The 18918-nt window shown below is 42.7% G+C and overlaps 2 protein-coding genes across 2 annotated transcripts; one reads left to right on the plus strand and one right to left on the minus strand.

Annotated features, from left to right (window-relative positions):
• Positions 1 to 532: 532 nt before the first annotated feature.
• Positions 533 to 10059, minus strand: LOC102228567 (LIM domain-containing protein ajuba). The gene is made up of 8 exons (XM_005807218.3): positions 7694 to 10059; positions 4055 to 4156; positions 3886 to 3953; positions 3741 to 3803; positions 2457 to 2587; positions 2188 to 2239; positions 1293 to 1361; positions 533 to 1141 (listed from the first exon to the last, which is right to left on the minus strand). The coding sequence occupies exons 1-8, from the start codon at positions 9048 to 9050 to the stop codon at positions 1010 to 1012; spliced, it is 1974 nt and encodes a 657-aa protein (XP_005807275.1). The 5' UTR covers positions 9051 to 10059; the 3' UTR covers positions 533 to 1009.
• Positions 10060 to 15175: 5116 nt separating this feature from the next.
• Positions 15176 to 17829, plus strand: mrpl52 (mitochondrial ribosomal protein L52). Its single transcript, XM_005807216.3, has 5 exons — positions 15176 to 15281; positions 15544 to 15613; positions 15997 to 16064; positions 17478 to 17542; positions 17628 to 17829. The coding sequence occupies exons 1-5, from the start codon at positions 15248 to 15250 to the stop codon at positions 17775 to 17777; spliced, it is 387 nt and encodes a 128-aa protein (XP_005807273.1). The 5' UTR covers positions 15176 to 15247; the 3' UTR covers positions 17778 to 17829.
• The last annotated feature ends 1089 nt before the right edge of the window (positions 17830 to 18918 follow it).

Raw genomic sequence — 18918 nt, forward strand, 5'->3', positions numbered from 1 at the left:
TTACGCTCCAACATAACTGAGAGTCCTCATCTGTCCTCTTTTTAGTTACTCATGCGAGAAGTTTCTAGAATATCTGATCAACCCAACAATGCTCTCAAGGACTTTTCAGAACAGGCCCACAGCATCACAGATCCTCCCCCATACTTACCAGTTATCTTTTATTTTCCCATTGTCATCCAGCTTGGGATTTTTGTACAAACCCAGCTAGTTTTTGTTGAAAGACATAATCTTTGGTGTCCTCTGATCAAAGCAGTTTACTAAACTCCACTAATTTGTTTGTGGTGGAAGATCAGAAAAAGGTTTTTCCCTGGCAAGCCTCCAAGGCAACTTTTAATGGTTGGATTAAGAGGATTTTTTTCTCCCTTCTTTCTTCATCCTCCTGGCACGATAAATACAGGCTCTCAAATCTAGCAGCTGAGAAATATCAAATTCCTAGAAACCTAATTTATTGTCTTTTTTTTTTTTTACACCTCTCTGAAAGGGGCCACATTTACATGTGTAGGGTTGCTGCAGGTCAGAGGGATATTCCCTGTAAATCTGTTAACATTTGCTTTTATTGAAATTGTGACCAATATCTGCAAGTACACAATCTGAGCACAAATGGAAAAATACTTAACACACAGAAATGACAACATGGTTTCTCTTCAGCTTGCACAGATTCATGTAACGTACAGTAAAGTCAAAATTTAAGTGCAAAAGTTTGCTAGTCATAATGTATATACACAACATAATTCAGTAAAATCCCTTTTGTTCTTCTACAGCAAACAGTAGCAACACTGGGGTTAAAGAGCAGTAGTTTGTTCCCTTTGTTTTTTTTTTAACTATAGTACAGTAATGGTACAAAAAGTACAGCAGGCAGCACATGTGACGGACCAATCAGAGGACATGAAATGTGACTAAATGAAACGTCTCGACGTCAGCAGTTTCGTTTTAAAAAGATGCACAAGAAAGACTGAGAACGCGTCGATCGATTCTTTAAGAAAAGGAAATCCACAGCTGCCCGACGTGATCAGTGTGTCTTGTGTGGGGGAACGCTGTGTGTGCCACACACTCTGCTCATGTGACAGGAGTGGCAGAGGAGATGAGAGTCCAGAGGGAAGCACTGCGAGCCGGGCTTATCGGAGAGCTGCTTGCCACACTCCTGGGAGAGGGGAAGAAAAAAGAAAAAATGCTCAGATAAGGACAGGAATGTACACAGAGGGGAAGGCAGCTCAGCCGTTTGACGATTACATAACAAAATTCCTGGAAAGGAGACCGTCAGGAGGAAACCTTTGTTGGAGGATATAACTCACCTCGCAGTGGTAGCACTCAAAGTGGTAGTCCTTGTTCATAGACACGACCCTGAGGATCTCCTCGCTGCCCTGGGAAACAAAACAAAGAGCTCCAATAATGTCTGGAACGTCTGCATTCACTTCAGGGAAATCCTTCATGCATTTCATGTAGCCTGAATACTGATAACCTGCATGAACTTAGGAAATTTTGAGCTTTATGTTCTGAAGATTCAATTGATTCTGTTATGTTAGTCTTTCAAAAATGTAAAAACAAAAAAAAAAAATTAGCGTTGAATCATCAGTAGAGAAAGAAATGTAATGAAAAATGCATTGTTCTCCTGTTAAAAAAAAAAAACAAAACTTTCCAACAGGAATGGGATGGGTGTCGTTTGTGAGCATAAAGTTTTTCAGGTAAAATGGTGTTCCATCCATTTGAGAAGAAGGATGATTTAGACATGTTTTTGTTTGGATCCCTTTTGATGCAACAATTGGTAATTCACCACTAGGGCGACTTGTAGGCTCGACACAGAGAGCTTTTAAGTGCGTGGGCACTGTGCCGGTATATTGGGTGACTAAGCTGCTACCTTGTAACTCACAATTTCATGCCAAATATTCCCCTTATGATTCATATTCCAGGTGGAGAGTTTACTACAGCTGCTTTCTTAAATGCCCAAGTCTTCACTAAGCAAGCACAAGCACATCTGCTTTGTGCTTGGTTCATTTATTTCATGCTTTTTCGCCCCCCGTCCTCCACATATTTCTCAACTTGACACATAAAAATGACCATAACTACTGTGGGCTACAATCCTAAACACAACGGAGAAAACAAAAGCTGCAAAAATGATGCCCTTTACAACGATATCCAGGTCAAAGCAGATAAAGGATTACTCATTAAAACAGATAAGAGGCTACTCACTTCAGTCGGTAAGATGGGTTGCAAACAGGCAGCGCACTTTGGAGCAAAAGTCCTGCAGATGTGACCGGAGAAAGTTTATTTGCTGTGGAAACGTCTGCCAAACATTAAACTCAACATATACATCTCTCCTGTGAAAAAACTATAAAAATATACAGTATGGAAATGCAATAAACTCAACGGTCAACATATAGCACAACTCAAAGGTTTCGCTCTCTCAATTTTTCCAAATCCGAAAGGAGAAAGTAGCTCAGTAATCCGTGGATCCTCACTTGTTGTAGTCTGCCACGCAGTAGATGTTGCTGTGCTGGTCCACAGTGAAGGGGACCCCGTCCAGAGCCTTGGAGCACACCACGCAGCGGAAACAGCCGGGATGGTAGGAGTTCCCGACAGCCTGCAGGATCTTGACACAAACATTAAGTAACATTTAGATTTTACATTTATAGTCTACGCTATAAATGTACCCCGCCTCTCGCCCGAAGCGTTAGCTGGAGATAGGCACCAGTACCCCTCCCCACCCCATTAGGGACGAGGGTGTAAGAACATGGATGGATGGATGTAGTCTACGCAAAGCTGTAGAACAGAGCGATCTTTTATTATCCCTCAGTGGGAAAACTGCAGAAGAAGAATATTTGTCCAGTTATCTCTTCTTTTTTTTTGACCTCTTCGTATTGCGTTTAGATCCGTTTCGCTGATAATTCTCTTATCAGCCTTTATTAGAATACCAGCACAGCCTAGAAGCACAAGAACAAAACACGCCAACGGCTCCCTACTGCGCAAGACGACAATGTACAAATTCTTGCAGGGTTATTGAGCTGCAACTCTGGAAAAGGTCACGTTGGGCTGATGCATCCAAGGAGGGTCAGCTTTAAAACAGACAGACATTTATCTTTCAAACTCTTGAATTCCTGAAGATTTTTAATGCTAAACATCTAGCTAGCAAGATATCTAGTTGGATAAAAAAAATAGGATGGCAAAAAGGATCTATGGAAAGAATAAAAGAAGGAAGTATAGATAAAGTCAGCGCATAAGAGACAAAGAATGTAAAGAAATTCTTTTTTTTTATTTTCCAGACTGTAAGCCAAAATGTCCAGACTGAGGAAAGTTGCTCTCTAGATAAACTTCTCCAGCTCTCCTCACACTTTGCCCCTCAAACTCCTCATGTGAAGTTCGGTTCCCGTGGCTCACAAGTCGCGCTTCTATTAATAAGCACGACTTGGTTCATATAAGGTTAAAAAAAAAAAAAAAAGTCTGCAGATAATCACTGACAAGCCTTAAGTCTTTATTTACCGAAAAGCCAAGGCAAACATTCCAGGCCAAATCTTATCGTGGGAAGCCAAAGAAGTGGCAACAGAGAGACGTCAGCGCATTTCTCCGTCCCCAGGAGAATGGCTTCAAAGGGAATTGTGGGAAACGAGGGGATGTGTAAAGTCATCGTAGGGAAAAAAAAAGAAAAAAGAAAAAAAGTTACCCAACGCAAGATTGGTGGAGCTTGGGTGGGATTTTCTTTAAATCTGACATAATCGTCCCTGGGTGTGAGCGTGGAAATGTCTCACCTGCTCCAGAATGAGGTGACCACACACGCTACACTTCTCAGCAGCCGCCTGGAATCCCGAAAACTGTAATTAAAAAAAGCAACAAGAGATTAGAGTTCATCCCGACTCCAAAGGTGTCAAAACACATCTCGACCTCAGCTCTCACCATGTAATCCTCTTTACAGTACACAGAGCCGTTGACATTGTAGAAGTCCTTGTTTCTCAGGGTGCGACCTGCAGAGGGGTCACATTTTTTCATTTAGAAAAAAAGAGAGGGAGGAGGGGGATCTATTAACGAAGGGCGTGGCGCCGACTCTGCAGGAGACGAGACTCACCGCAGGAGACGCAGGTGAAGCAGCGAGTGTGATAGAGGTGATCCAGAGCCTGGCAGGCGTTATCAGCCCCGTACACACCTTTCCCACACTTCACACAGGTACCTACGGTGGGTTCAGGGGAGAAAACACACACACACACACACAGTGGTCACAAACAGGCGTTTAGTGGCAGCTCCTGTTTACGACAGCATTCCAGGAGGATGTGTCCTGAAATCCAGCTCCACACACACACACACACACACTGTCAACACTTGTAAATCCTCTCGTTCGCACCACCTAGGGGATTTTCACGCAGCTGAAGCCCGGCTCCCCATGCCAGGCTGTTTGCTCATCCACTCGTGTGTCTGTTATTAAAGGGGAAACTCCGCCGGATCCCGCTCTCAGAATAGAGCGCTCTTTCTTCCAGGAGTTTGGAGCTTAAGACCGACCCTTTGAGTTTTATTCATACCCTCACATTTAGAGCAATTTGGGATGTTTATAATGACAGGGCTTCTTCAATTCGCTCCAGGAGCCAGAAAGTGACTAGAACTTGTTCATTTTTCATGAATCCAGATCAAATTTTCTCTCCCCCCCCCAAGTGTAGCGGAGGCTTGCTCATCTCGCCAATCGGACCTTCAGCTGCGGCCGATGCCCCGTTAGACGACGGGGAAAATTATGCGAGAACCAGATTCACCGTCTACAGGGAGGCCGGCGTTACGTTAACCTGTACAGTGATGTTACCAAGCAACAAACGAAGCCCCTTTTCTAAAGTTTGACCCTTGAACTGGGCTCAAATGAGAAAGGTTTTATACCCACATGAGACGAGGATTGTTCTCTCAGTCTACACTGCAAAAACCCAAAATCTTACCAAGTATTTTTGGTCTAGTCTCTTGCTCAAATATCTTAGCGCACTTGAAATAAGACAAAACTAACTTAAAAGTAACTTTTCAGCAAGATGTAGGAGCTCAAGTCAATAAATTCTTAATACTGATGGAAAAAGTACCAGCTTTAAGTAGAATAATCTGCGTGTGGAACTAGTACATTTAAACAAAACATGAATATTAAGTCAAAATTAACTATAGACTTAGAACGAGCTTCTACATCTTGCTGAAAAGTCACTTTCAAGTTAGTTAGTCTTATTTCAAGTGTACTAAGATATTTGAACCAGAAACCAAAAATACTTCAGATTTTGTTTTTACAGTGTACAATGACGAGACGGCAGTGGCACTATGATGCTGGGGGCTTGTTTCACTGCCGCTGGTGAAGAGGAATAAAAACCATCTGTGAATTCTTGAACCTACTCTAGATTATGGGCTGAAATGTGGACAAAACTGGAGTCTAAAAGTACTGGTACCCAACACGCCAGAACCGTTTCTGTAACTGATTAAACTGAAAGCCTTCGGCAATTATCCACGCAGCAAAAACTCTAAATAAATAAATATCGACTTTTCTCGGTCAAGATGACCCAAAAGTCGGTTTCCTCCTGTCGGAAGAGGCGCCGCGTCTTACGGCAGCGTGTAAAACGTGAAGCAGAGGCCGCCGGTGGTCCGACAGTCACTCCTTCCTGTGATCTATTTACGGGCGGCACTGAGCGCTTTTCCCTCCTGCTTCTCATGTGGTTGAGGGAGTGCCACACAAATCAGGAATTCCTCCTCACTGCTGCTGCTTTGGGCTTCACACCGCCTCTTTGATGTCTTAGAGGAAACTCGAGGCTGTGCCAAAGCCAAAAAAAAAAAAAAAAAAAACCCCAAAAGGTGGTAGCTGAAACTTTAAATATGCCCCAAATGGCTACACGCAACAGTGAGACGAAAAAGAAGCGCATGAGGTGCAGCGGTTGGGAAAGGTATTTATACTCCATTTTGTCACGTTTAATGTTTTTTAAAAAGTAGAGAATAACTGTATATAGGGATGAAAAATTATACCTTATTTTAAAAAAAAGCTAAGAAGTGGGGAGGTAAATTATGTTTTTAAGTCTTTTTTATTTTAATTCAACACAGCAAACGTTTGAAAGCAGAAACTCTGGTCCGATTACCAGCAAAAAAAAAAAAAAAAAAATCACATTTTTGGCCCAAATGTAAGATTTCATATGAGGGGGAAGTCTGGCATTCTGAACACGGTAGTGGCAGCATCATGCTCTGGGGATAATCTGATGAAAACCAGCCAGAGTTTGCAAAAGACTCGAGACCCTAAACTTACAGCCAGAAAGCTACATTAGAGCATTCAAGCGTTAGAGCGGCCTAGTCAAAGTCCGAAGAAGAGCAGTCCAAAAAAAAAATTTCTAGCTGGTAGAGACTTTTAGCTGCAATCACAACAAAATGTGCTTCTGTAGAGTTTGAGCTCAAGTGGGGCAGAGTAAAAATGCACACCACACTTTTCAGATGTTATTGACAAAAATAAATAAATCTTTTTGCGCGGCGCTACTTTTTGTTGATCGATCGCAGAATCGAAAATTAAAACGTGGTTGTGACGTGGCGGACTGAAAATGCTCAGGGGGGGGGAGTGAATCAAACTGGACGCTTAAATTAGTTCTGCCTTTTTTCTATTTCCACTTTCTGTTTCAGCTGAAGAGGGGAGTTTTCCCGCAGGTGTGTGTGTGTGTGTGTGTGTGTGTGAGAGAGCGTCTGTCTTCAGTGGCCCGGCGCAGCACAGTGTTGGATGTCCCCTCTGGGCACACATACCTGAGCAGAAAAACAGGCTGCAGCACCCCGCCCCTGCACACGCCAAGGCTGCGTTAAACACACACACACAAACTCTAACTGCATTGCTGTGGCCTAAAGTCACTCGAGGTGGGCGAAACACACCCTGCCACAGGAAAAAAAAAACCACACAGACAGAGGAAGGCTGAGTCTTAATCTTGTGTGACTCAGTAATGGCCAGAGCTGTCTTTATATGGAAGCATGTAATTTGTGTTACAGAGGAATGTTTTGTCACATAAAAGCTGTGAGGATTCGGCGCAGTGGAAACGCAGACGCCGCGGTGAATTTGCTACACCTGCCTCATCTTTAAAGTCACACAAAAGCTTGAAAAATCACTCATGTGCTACTTTGACTTTGTTTTTGTGTTTCATTTCCTCCCCCTATTTTTTTTTTTACATATTTGACTTCATCTCCATTTGTCTGGAGTCGTTTTCTGAAGCCCGATCGCTTCTTTTCTTTCCTTGCGCTCGATGCGCTCTGACCCTGCAAGTCTCTGCAGGTTTCTGCGGCACCATCCAGCGAGCCAATATGCTGATTCAGCTATTAATCTGTCCATCTCTCCATGCAACCCCTTCATTTAGAGGGAAACCTGTGATCCGACACCAGACGGCAGTAATAACACGGCAAAGGCAGACGCTGGATGACCCAACACACGATTCTGGGAACAGTGGCTAAAACTGGGGCTGTGGTTTGACTAGAGTTGCACCGATCTGAGATTTCCTGGCCAATGCAGACCGCCAATTTTTTCTTTCAGGCCTGAGATCCCAACTTTCACTTTTTTTCTGAAGGAAGATTTTTTTTTCTGGTGTTTTGAATGCACCAGGAAAAAAAACACAAACAAAAAAAAGATACCGATACCGATGTTAGTGCCGATATATCGTGCATCTCCAGTTAACAACACTGAAATATCGTCATGTCTCATCCTACTAAGTACCTCAAAACTTGAGCTGAAAAATATGCTCACCAAAGAACTCCTGCCGGTTCTCCGCCGTCTCTCTTCCAGCTGCACCGGAGTCTTCCTGAGGTCGGACCGGCCCGGTGGCTGATGCCGTCCCCAGTGAGGGTAGAGGCTGATCCTTCAGCCTCAGGCCTTCCAGCAGCCCTCCTCCTTCTCGGGCAGCATCCCTCAGGAGAAGCCGGGTCAGCTCCTCCTGGTAGCGGGTTCCGGGCAGGTCCGAGTACCGGGCCGCCTCTTTCCCTCTCGCCCCCTGCTTGTCCTCCCACCAATCGTGGCCTCCCTGGTAGCAGGCCGCCGCCGGGCTTCCCACCGCAGGTGGGTAGGAGTGGCGGCTGTCGTATGGCCCAGGGCGGCCCCCTCCCTCCAGGTACTGAGTCCAGGCCTCTGCGGCGGTGACCCCGGCTCTGCCTGGAGCCCCGTACCCCGCCGCAAAACCTCCAGCCTGCATGGGCTGCTGCTGGACGGAAACAGAGTAGCGGGTGTCGTAGCCCAAGCTGATGCCGCTGGTTCTGTTGCTGCTGCAGCGGCTCCCTATGGGGCTGCCCCCGCCCCCGCCGCTGGCCGTGCTGGAGGCGAAGCTGGACCTGGGGCTGACCAGCACCGACTCCTGCAGGCTGAACGACGAACACGGGCTCAGGGTGGGACCGGGCGGGTAAAACAAACCCATGTTCCCCCCTCCAGGTATATCAGAGGGGCGATGGGGCGGATGGGACAGGGAAGCGGGTCTGGGGTTGTCCAACACTTCACCCCCGGTGCTGAGGCGCTTGTACAGCAGGGCCTCTTGCAGGGAGAAGCGCTTGTGCCTCTCGGGTTCAGAGTTGTAGCCCTGCTCGGCCGACCCCCCTCTGGGAGCGGACCCATATCCTTGAGCAGCAGGGTACAGCAGCGGGACGGAGTGGGGCGGCGGCTGGGACAGGAGCTGCTGCCGCCTGACCAGCTGCTGGAGCTCCAGCGAGTAGCGCCGCTGGTTGAGAGAGGCCTTGGAGCCCAGCGCCCCCACGGGGTCAGCATCAGGGCTCAGGCCCAGGTGGGCCTCCACTCTGTCCGTCAGGTAGCAGGAGGCTCGCTGCTGGGAGGAGGGCCGCCTCAGTTGTGCCAAGGTGGAGGGATGCAGCGGCTGCTCCCCATCGGCGCCCAGCGTGGAGGAAGACGGTGTCGCCGGGACTCCCGCGTCGCTGGTGGTGGAGAACTGGGCGGGCCTGGAGGGCGAGGCGGCCGCGGAGCTGGGAGCAGACGCTCCAGAGATGTTGGTGTTGCTGTTGTTGTTGGCGGAGTCGTGTTTCTTCTTGGAGCTATTGAACTTCACGCTGCCCGCGTCGGTGAGCTTCAGCTTCCCCAGCAGCTTGCTTATAGGCCGGTCCATGATGGGAGCCTCCAGAGTTACAGTGTCTTCCTTTATGCTACAGAGCAATAACTCAGATACAGTGTGAGGGAGATGTACAGCAGAACAAAAGATGCCCTAATAGGGCTACACTTGAAATGATTTGAATCAAACTCTAAAAAGATGGGTTTAAAAAAAAAAAAAAAAAAGAAATATTCTTGAAATCACAAGGACAACTTCAATACACGAAATAAATATAAAGCTGATAAATAAAAAAAAATTAATAATTTCTTAAGACATTTCAAGAGTTTAACATGATTTAAGTCCACGTGTGGAAAACCCACAGACACAGGTAGGCTCCGTGGACATGAAACACAAAGAATTCAAGCCAGTCCAGCCAGGAAATAAGACAAACATGGACACTTCGTTGTGACCTATGGAGGGCTTCCTTTGTCGACCCTCCACATCTGTAAGACTTCCGACTCTCTGAAATCCACTCCAGCAAAGTCTTCCCAGTGTCCACCTTCTTTCTCTTCTCTTTGAAAACACAAAGCGGGGAGGTTCAGCAGGATGCGGACCGTCGCCTCTTCATGTGGGTCCAGTGTAGACGAGAAAATAAACCCGTTTGTGCTCAGATAGTCGACTCGGCCGACGTCTGCCGTTCATCTCATGTGCTCACAGTAACATTACATTGGCTTTAAAGAGAGGGGAACAGAAAAGATACACACGGGACGCTGGCTGGACTCCGTCCGTACGTCCGTCCATCCGCTCGGCTCGGCTCCGATTCGGCTGGTTTAATCATTCCCGATTCAAAGGGAGAGAAGAAGAAGAAGAAAAGGGATCCAGTTCGGGACTCGGTGTTGGTAGCAGAGAAGTTTGGGCAGAGAAACAGGAACGATTTGAACCGGCGCTCCGTTACTCCCAGCCTCGCAGCAGACCGGTGCTGAGCTAAAACGAGTCGGTCCAGATAAATAAAATCCCTCCCCGTGAGCACCGCGTAGTCCAACAACTTTGTCTCTTTCTTTCCCCTCAAATAATAACTTACCTCCCCCTCCTTTTTGCACTTAGTTTTTGCTAGCCGCAACACAGAGAGGTATTTCCGGTTACAGCTTTTCAAAGTAAACACCCTTTGAACGGCATTTAGCTTGAAACACTTGAAAGCGCGGGGAAACGAGTTAAACTCCATTTAACTTTGCATGTAAAATAGTGTCAAATCATTATTACGCCAAAAATACAGACAATATCTCAGGTCCTATGTTTTTGTTTCAACTTTCCCCCAGCGTGATTGATTTTATTGTGAAGCAATGATCTCAAAATGCCGTTATGTTGTTTCGTGCAAATTGACGCGCATTGTTCTTTTATCAGCGGCGGCTCGTTCTCCCCCCCAGCACGCCGGAACACCTTTTTACGGAGCCCAACAAGTGCCGGGATGAAATAAAAACACAGAGAAGAAAGAAATATGGCAAGTCACTTCAAATTGTGAACAGGAAGTAAAAAAAAAAAAAAAAACTCGCTCCAATGGCTCTCATTGTTTTAATAATATTCCCCATGTCAGTAAATATTTAAGTGTTTTACCACAATGATGAGCTGAGATTTGTTTTCAATTTTAAAGCAGGTCATTTAAGAGTTATAGAGGATTTTTGTTTTACACATGGTGTTGTGATATCTTCTATTTTATCATTGCCATACCACCATAGCTATTACACATCTATGTGTTGAGTTTACAGAAGTAATGGGCCGCCCCGAGATAATTTGTTTCTCTTTCTTTGCACAGTGACACTTATTAGGCTCCGCATACTCAAAACTTTACATCTGTGCTTCTTCAATCACTCCCAAAACTTTCTAGAGAATGTGAATAGGTGAAGCTGATTGAGTTATTAATTGTTTAGCATATAAAACAAGGTACTTTCTCTAGTCTGTGCCATTTTAAATGAGCTTCAATGGCCCATGTCTCTCCCCTGATAGAGGTCTAGAGAAGGTGGAAGTAATGAGACACTGCGCCTCTCATTACTTCCAAACTAATCTTTAAAGTCAATATGATGAGTTGTTCATTTGTTGAAATTATATATAAACTGTCTCTTACTTATACTTGGTGTAGCTGAGCTACAAACTTGTGGCTGGAATAGAGAGAAAAGGGAAAATCTGTGCTAAAAATAAAGGAATCACCGTTAGCTAAAAGTGGAAAGAAAAAAGAAACCATTGTATTTTTCAAACTGTCCTTTAATTTGATAGAAAATTCTCTTTTTTTTAACTGATTCATCTTTGTAAATAACTTGAGAAGAGGTATCCTAGTAGGTTTACTGGTTGTATGTTCATCTTTGTTTATCTTGGCTTTGCATTTGGAAAACAAGCAGCCATCCGAGAGCTCATTGCTTCACGGCTAATGCTATGATTGTGATTCATCTCAGGATATGTGGCCTATTGACTCATTTCAAAGTACAAAATAACTGCCAAGCCAGACCACCATAAAAAAACATTGGGGCTTTGTTTACCTCATGGAACTATTTTCTGCTGTCTTGGTTATGGGTTCAGCGATTAACTGTAATATAAGAAACTTATGTTTTAAACAATTAGATCCCTTGCTTTGACATTCGTTGGTTTTCTCTAAACAACTCTACTTGAAGGAAAAAGCTTTTCCATCCACTGATGCAGACATTTTCTTAAATTTAACATTTATTGATTGTTAACAGGGCTGCACAGTGGTGCAGTTGGTAGCACTGTTGCCTGTTGCCTTGGAGCAATAAGGTCCTGGGTTCGATTCCCGGCCTGGGATCAGCCCTCCCAACCCCTCTAAGGGACAAGGGTGTACAGAAAATGGATGGATGGGTGGATGGATGGATGTTAATGTTAAAAGGAACCTTAAGGTACTTTTTGATAAAGGTCTCCAAACAGAATGAAGGTCACATATAGCCTTCTGGGAACCTCTAAGCAGCAACAGTTCCCAGAAGGTCAAATTTGGAGGAAATGTACAAACTATCTTCTTTTAGGGAACATCTAAGGAAGTTTTTCCTCAAGGTTATCTAAAGGTTCCTTTTGGGAAGTTGCAAAGCATTGAGATGGTTGCCTTGTCAATGCTAAACCTAAATTTCAAGGAGACTTTGAGAAAAAGTTATTTGAAGGTCCTTACATTTTGAAAGTTGCAAACAACCTTCTGAAGACATTCAATCGCCATTGTACTAAGCTAACGTCCAAAGAAGTTTCAGAAAATATTCCCGACATGTTCCTCTAAGGTTGCAATATTAGAGTTGTAGTAAACATTGAAGGGATCTTTGGAAAAATTATCTGTCAGTATTGAAAATAAGCTTTGGAGAACTCCAAGGGAATATCCTATGAAGGTTTTCTAAAAGTTAGAAAAAGTTCTATATTTTAGATATCATACAGGAAATATTCTCTAATTGTTAACCCTCCATTGGAAGTTCCCTGAGAGTTATACACTTTGCAATCTTTATGTTTTTTTTTTAAATAAAGATTGGGGCTGGTGGATTGAACTGTTTGTGGATGTTCCCTGAATGTTCCGGTAAAGTTTCTTGTTGAGAAGTTACTTATTTACATTTCACTTAATTTCTTAAATTGTTGTTAAACATGGCACACTGTCACTTTACACTACATTGTTGTGAGTATTTCCAATTCTTCATCTAATAAACAAAATACACAATATATTTATTCTAAGTTGTTTATTATACAAGTCATGTGGGTTTTTACTTCAAGTTTAGAGCAACCATGGTAGACATTTCAATTGAAATAGTCTTAAACCTGTAATAAATGTAAAAAACAAAAAAACAAACTAAATAAAAAACACAGGTTCAAAATGTAACTCTTCCTGTTTAGCTTATTAATTTAAAAAGACACGCGATTTGAATGTGATTCCCCAGAGACATGGCGTTGTTTAGGCAACGGGACTACTTTATAAGACCAGGCTGTGGAATGCGCGCAGGGACACAGCGGGGCGTGATGGGGCTGGTGGATTTTTGCGGCGTGTCTGAGTTCTCCAAGGACGATTCAGAGTAAACATCCCGCCACTGTGTGAGGGCCACCCGGCATTAGTCAGGCCCGATTCCGGCCGTTTGGTGGCAGTTAGCGGACACACCATAACTCAGCGAGGGCCGATAAAGTGAAACCGTGTCCGGCCTGGCGTGTTTGAATAGACCCGTTGGCTCCCCGTGTCCCCGGAGCCCCCCTCCAGAACGGGCCTGCGGTTCACCGGGGAGGCAGCGGCAGCCTCTGCCGGCTTAGGCGTTCCTCCCCGGGCTGCGAGTGGGAACTTGTCTGAAAAGCTAACAGAGAAATTCTTCAGGGCTTAGTCCCGGAGCTGCTCATTCAAAAACAGCGCTTTGAAGAGCTTCGGGAGCGACAGACCTCTGTCAGTTATTGTCCCAGCACAATTCACTCAGGAACGTAATATTTGCAGATGAAGTACAGCTTCTTCCACCTGCCAGTAGTTCTCTAATTATCTTCAAAGGGTGGTTATGCACGCACAATTTAACCACACACCCTTTCATAATCAAAGTTACCAGTAGGAATGTTGGGGGTTTTGAACGAGGCATTCATATTGCAGATTGTCAATCAAAAAGAAAACTTGCCATTTTAATAACTTCCACATGCATTTAAACTCCAAACAAAGTACCAAAAGAACCACAGCCTCTTTAAATCAGACTAAACTTTTAATGTTTTAGCTCAGTCAGGACTGCCTAAATTATTTCTATTTGTCTTGAACCTTTCTATGGGACATAGTTTCTGAGGCCACTCCAAAATATTAGGCTTTCAATCCCAAGCCAAATGGGAGTTAATTTTGCAGTATGTTTAGGGTTATTGTCCATTTAAAAAAAAAACATTTCGGACTCAGCTTTCACTTCTCGACTGATGTTTCAATATGTTCACAAGTATAAATGTCAATGACATCCATAAGGTCAGCAAACGTACTGCAATAACATGCAAGGAACAGATATCAGATTTTTCCCCCAGTAATTTCTCCAACTTTTGTCTAAGAAAATGCAGCGTGTGTTTAATGTTAACGGCTGTAGTAAAATAGGTGGATTTGCTTGTTAAACGCAGGTACATTCATAGCTGATTTACTGATAAGAAAATAACCATAGACGTGGCACACACCATGTTCAGAGTTACTGGTTCTACATTGTATTAATGAGACGACTGACATGTTTGAGGCAGATGCCAGATCTGGTTTAACTGTGATTGTCAGATTGTGACCACAGACAGTGTTGAATCATATAGGTCTACATATATGATTCATATATATATGAATCATCTACATAGGTCTACATGTGATAAAAAACACACAGTTGTTGTGTTTTCTGTTATTAAAAAAAACACCCAGGCGTCAGAATAGCAGCGTTTTCTTCGTGTGTCTTTAAGTTCAGTCTTCTCAGAAGAACATTTGATCTACATTTGAAAAAAGTAGGACGTTCATCTAAGGTTGTGGACAAAAGTTTGAATGTTCACTTCATCAACACGAACACGACATCGAGTTTGGCCATTTGGTGATGTATTGGAGCTGTTATTTTCGTCTTTCAGTGGGATGAATATACAACCTATGGCTTGAAGGAATTTGTATTTGAGTATGTTTGAATTTAATTTATTGTTTTTATGTAAATTTCCCTTAGTGAGAAGCAGAGAAACCATGCAGAATTGGCTTTGAAACAGATAAAACAGACTACTATTATTCTTATTCAATATTCTCAATGCACAGTTTGAATTTGTGTGCAGATGCAAACTTTTGCACACAATTCTAGTTTTTAAAAACAATCGTTGAAGTTCCTTGTTGTGTAAAAAAATGGTTCAAATGCTAAATTGTGGGCCAATAATTATTAAAGAAATCCATGCCCAGGATGAGTGTACGTGAACCTCTGTTTCTCAACATAGGTATATGAAAGATGTAATTATATTTACAGGGTACGATTTTGGAATGAGACCAAATATTGTAGATACTAAAAGAATGCAAAGAGTAAAAACAATAAATCAGTAAAGAAAAACAACAAGAATGAGATTATTTTGGGGTAAAATTATGTCATGAAATTGTTTGATTTGACTGAAAATGTGTTCAAACTAAGAACATAAGTCAGGCAGGAACCGAAGACAAATTATGTAAACAGTAACAAAAGGACAATACAGATATTGATACAACCGATTTATTTTTCTCCGTTTTGATGACGTGAAATTGACAAATAGGACAAGAGCGAGTCTTTAGCAACCTCTGCTGGTCGGTACTGAGTAGTACAGGCAACATGGCGGCGCCCATCAGGACTTTGTGCTGTTCAGGTGAGACAGAGGTTGAACTTTAAGTCTCTCGTATCCACTGTCAGCCCAATATTGAAAGAAGAGTTTTGTAACCGTAAACAGTTTTGCTTATCGCTCGTTTCTTTTTCTACTATTATCTACCAACAGTGCTGGTTAACTGCAAATGCTAACGTCGGTGCTAACCGTTTGACAGCAAGCTTCTGCTGATTTGTGTTTTAAAAAAAAAACAGTTTGTAAATGGTTTTAATTTGGTGATTCTGGTTTCTTCTTGTTCTTTTCGAAGCCCTGAAACTTTCAGGAAGACACTTCAGCTCCACATGTGGAGTACAAGCTGGACAAAAATGGAGGCTAGAGTAAGTTGTGCAGCCTCTGCCAAACTTCATTGAAATTTCCCTCATTTTTAAAGAGGACATGTTCAGATCTTCACCAACATTTAACAATGTCTTTCTTTACCCAGTTCACTACATTTACCGACAGGTTTAACAAAATTCGGCCACAAAACTGCTTTGTAATATCGTTTTGAAACTCGTTTAAAACACCACTTGATAGGTACACAAAATATCTAGATTAGGTACGAATTTTTCTGTGCTGGCTTTAGTCTGAAAACCTAATGTTAGTCTGTTGACACCTGTGGATTCAGTCTCATCACCAATTTAGTTTCTTTGCAATAATATTTAAGACATTTTCTGTACCTAGGATTAGTTGTGTTTAGTTATTTGTGTGCTTGTGCTTGCAGACACGGTCTGGCCAGAAGTGGGACAGAATACGGACCCATGACAGATCTGCCTGACTGGTCTTTTGAAGGTACTTTATTATCACTGTTTTGTTGTGCTAAACGGAGCTGAACGCATCACTGTGTGTCAAATGAAAGCTGCTTCCTTTGCTACTGTGCACATCTGCAATTTTGGGCTCTGAACCAAAATTACACTTTTGTGGGATCGAGAAAGAACTGGAACGAAGAACAAGCGGTGATTTATGTATATTGGAAGTCAGCAATTTCAATACACATAAATCATTGTTTAGTGTTTTAAAATGAATTAATATTAATTTTACTGTAAGCTAATGTTGTTATTAAACATTTCAAGTAGCAGTCACTCAGCCACAGCTATGCAAGTAAAGGGAATTATTGGATTTCCAAAGCCTTGGAAAAGTGTTCATGCTTTTGTCCTGTTACAATTGCAAACTTCAATATTCAGCTCTGGAAAAAAATGAAGAGCCCACTGCACTGAACTCCATTGAAAACCTCCTGATTATTCCACCTCATATTGATCTCTGAACTCTTCCTGAGTTAAAACTTTAGTTTTGTTGTTTCTAAATGAATATCAACTTGTTTTCTTTGCATTATTTGAGGTCTGAAAGCACTGCATGTTTTTCGTTGTTTTGACCATTTCTCATTTTCTGCAAATAAATACAAAATCTTTGCTTGTAATATCAGAAACATGCTGTCAATAGTTCATAGAATAAAAGAACAACATTTATTTTACTCAAACATAAACCTATAAAGAGTAAAATCAGAGAAACTGATCCTTTAAAGTGGTCTTTTAATTTTTTTTCCAGAGCTGTATCTTATTGGAGTTTTATGCAGCAGAGCAGAAGTTAGGTCTTATTTAATTTTTTTCCGGATACAATCTGTGAACTGTTTTCGTGTTCACTTCCCTGAGTCAGTACTTTTATAGAACTGCTTTCTGCTGCAGTTATGGCTGCCAGGCTTTTCTCTACCAGCTTGTATGTCTAGAGTCTGACTTTTTAGAGCAATTTCTCCACGCAAAAAAAAAAAAAGCTTTGCCTCAGTCAGGACAGACTGAGAACATCGGTAAACATCAATTTCTCAGCTCAGATATTATCACATATTCTCAATTCCATTTCAACACATAAAGAGTTTTTTACAAACCAATTCATTCTAGTTCTGACCGTATCAGGACATTGTGAGGTGAGCCTAAGTACCAGTCTAAAGTTTTTTTTCCCAATCTCCTAAAGGTTTTGTCTTGATTTAGTTCTATTCGACTTCTAATTAACTCTGACCAGCTTCACTGTCCCTCCTGAAGAAAAGCATCCGTCCTGCATGATGCTTCGCCGTGAACGGATGACGTGCCGTTCTAGTTTCTGCCCCTTTTCCAATATGTTCTTCTTGTATCTCCTTCTTGACTGACGTGTGACAAGCCGGCTTCACTTTGGTCTGTTTCCCATTTGTGCTCAACTTGATCATTCTGCTGACAGACGGACGTCCGGCACCTCCTCTGAAAGGCCAGATTAGGAGAAGACAAGAGAAAGAAACATTAGCTGTGAGCATCACTATTAAAGTTTCTCTTACTTGCTGCTGTTTAATTTGACCTTCGCACTCATCGGTTCTGCGCCGTCTCTCCTCAGAGGCGCATCGTGATGCTGAACTCGGAGGTGGATCATGGAGTAGAAGCCTGGAACAAGAAGCAGGAGGAGGCCAGACGAACGGAGGAGCACAGAAAGTCTCTTTTACTCAAACCCAAAGGAAAGCTGTTGATGAAGAAATCCAAGAGTTAGAAGCCGATTGTTCAATATTCTTTAAATAAATGCTGTCTGTTTTGTAACAAGTGGCCGTGTACATTTTTTGTTTTTGTTGTTTATGGGGAGAAACAGAAACGATTGCAACATTTATTAAATATTTGAAATATACTCCGTATCCACCAGATGGCAGCATTCCTCCTTCCTACACCAGATTAAAACTATTTGGCTCCAGAGGAGTTTTTGTTTTTTGCTGGAAAACGAACTGATGGACATAAAGAGTCTGATTCACTTTCCAGCTCAGTGCATCACATGATATCTTCTGGACGAGATTGTGACTTACAAATTCCTATTTGTTTAAATTTGTGTTTTCTTTGAGGTTTTAACAAAAAAAAAAAAAAAAAAACACAAAACCAAAGCAGCAGAACGGAGCATTTCTTCTGACTGATGTCTGCAAAGACGCTTAACTGCTGCTGGCAGGAAGTTCAATCTGACATTTTCTGGCGTCAATGCGACTCTTTCCGTGAATAAACCCTGAGTGAAGCTGGTAAAATGCATTCTAAGAAACCAACCGTATGAAGGTGGTGTATAATGGGATCGGATCATACTTTGTGCCCTTTAAGAGTTTTCTCTAATCGTAAAATGTTCTGTATTTCTGCATAACGCCTAAATGTCTGCGTTTCACGTAAGTCCCGACAAGATGAAACAAACTAAATGGGCTTTTAAAAGCAGATCGGACCCAGCCATGTTGAGCTAAAGAGAGTGTGATCTTTGCAGCGTGTTTTTATCGTTCCCTCGAGCAAAATGAACTTCCAAGAATCGTAGAAGAGTCCCAAAAACTGTTGGAGGTAATTGGTTCAAAGTTTTTCCTCCGCCAATGTGCAGTCAGAGAGATGGAGCACAAGTGGAGCAAACTTCGGTTGACTCACGTTTTTCCTGGGACTAAATCAAAAAGCTTCAATCCAGGAGCATGTTGTGTAACAGCTTGAGGTCGGAGAGGAACCCTGGTAAACCTCGAAATAAAGCCGTCCCTCACACCAAATAGTGTCATCATTATCAACTATTGGCAACCAGAAATATGCTGCAGAGCTGCAGTCTACAGTCTACAGAAACCAAAACTATAAGGGTTTTGGTTTCAGAATGCCAACCCTTTTCCAGCTCTGAAAGCACGGTGGTGGTT

The sequence above is a fragment of the Xiphophorus maculatus genome, chromosome 14, assembly GCF_002775205.1.
Source record: "Xiphophorus maculatus strain JP 163 A chromosome 14, X_maculatus-5.0-male, whole genome shotgun sequence".
In the NCBI taxonomy this organism is placed as follows: Eukaryota; Metazoa; Chordata; class Actinopteri; order Cyprinodontiformes; family Poeciliidae; genus Xiphophorus; species Xiphophorus maculatus.

Excerpts from the sequence above, each read along its gene's own strand:
- LOC102228567 (XM_005807218.3), bottom strand. The coding sequence starts at position 9,050 with ATGGACCGGCCTATAAGCAAGCTGCTGGGGAAGCTGAAGCTCACCGAC. Across the intron at positions 2,588-3,740 it reads GTCACCTCATTCTGGAGCAG|ATCCTGCAGGCTGTCGGGAA; the intron begins GTGAGACATTTC and ends GTTTGTGTCAAG. Across the intron at positions 1,362-2,187 it reads AACCCATCTTACCGACTGAA|GGCAGCGAGGAGATCCTCAG; the intron begins GTGAGTAGCCTC and ends TTTGTTTCCCAG.
- mrpl52 (XM_005807216.3), top strand. The coding sequence starts at position 15,248 with ATGGCGGCGCCCATCAGGACTTTGTGCTGTTCAG. Across the intron at positions 15,282-15,543 it reads CAGGACTTTGTGCTGTTCAG|CCCTGAAACTTTCAGGAAGA; the intron begins GTGAGACAGAGG and ends TTCTTTTCGAAG. Across the intron at positions 15,614-15,996 it reads GGACAAAAATGGAGGCTAGA|ACACGGTCTGGCCAGAAGTG; the intron begins GTAAGTTGTGCA and ends TTGTGCTTGCAG.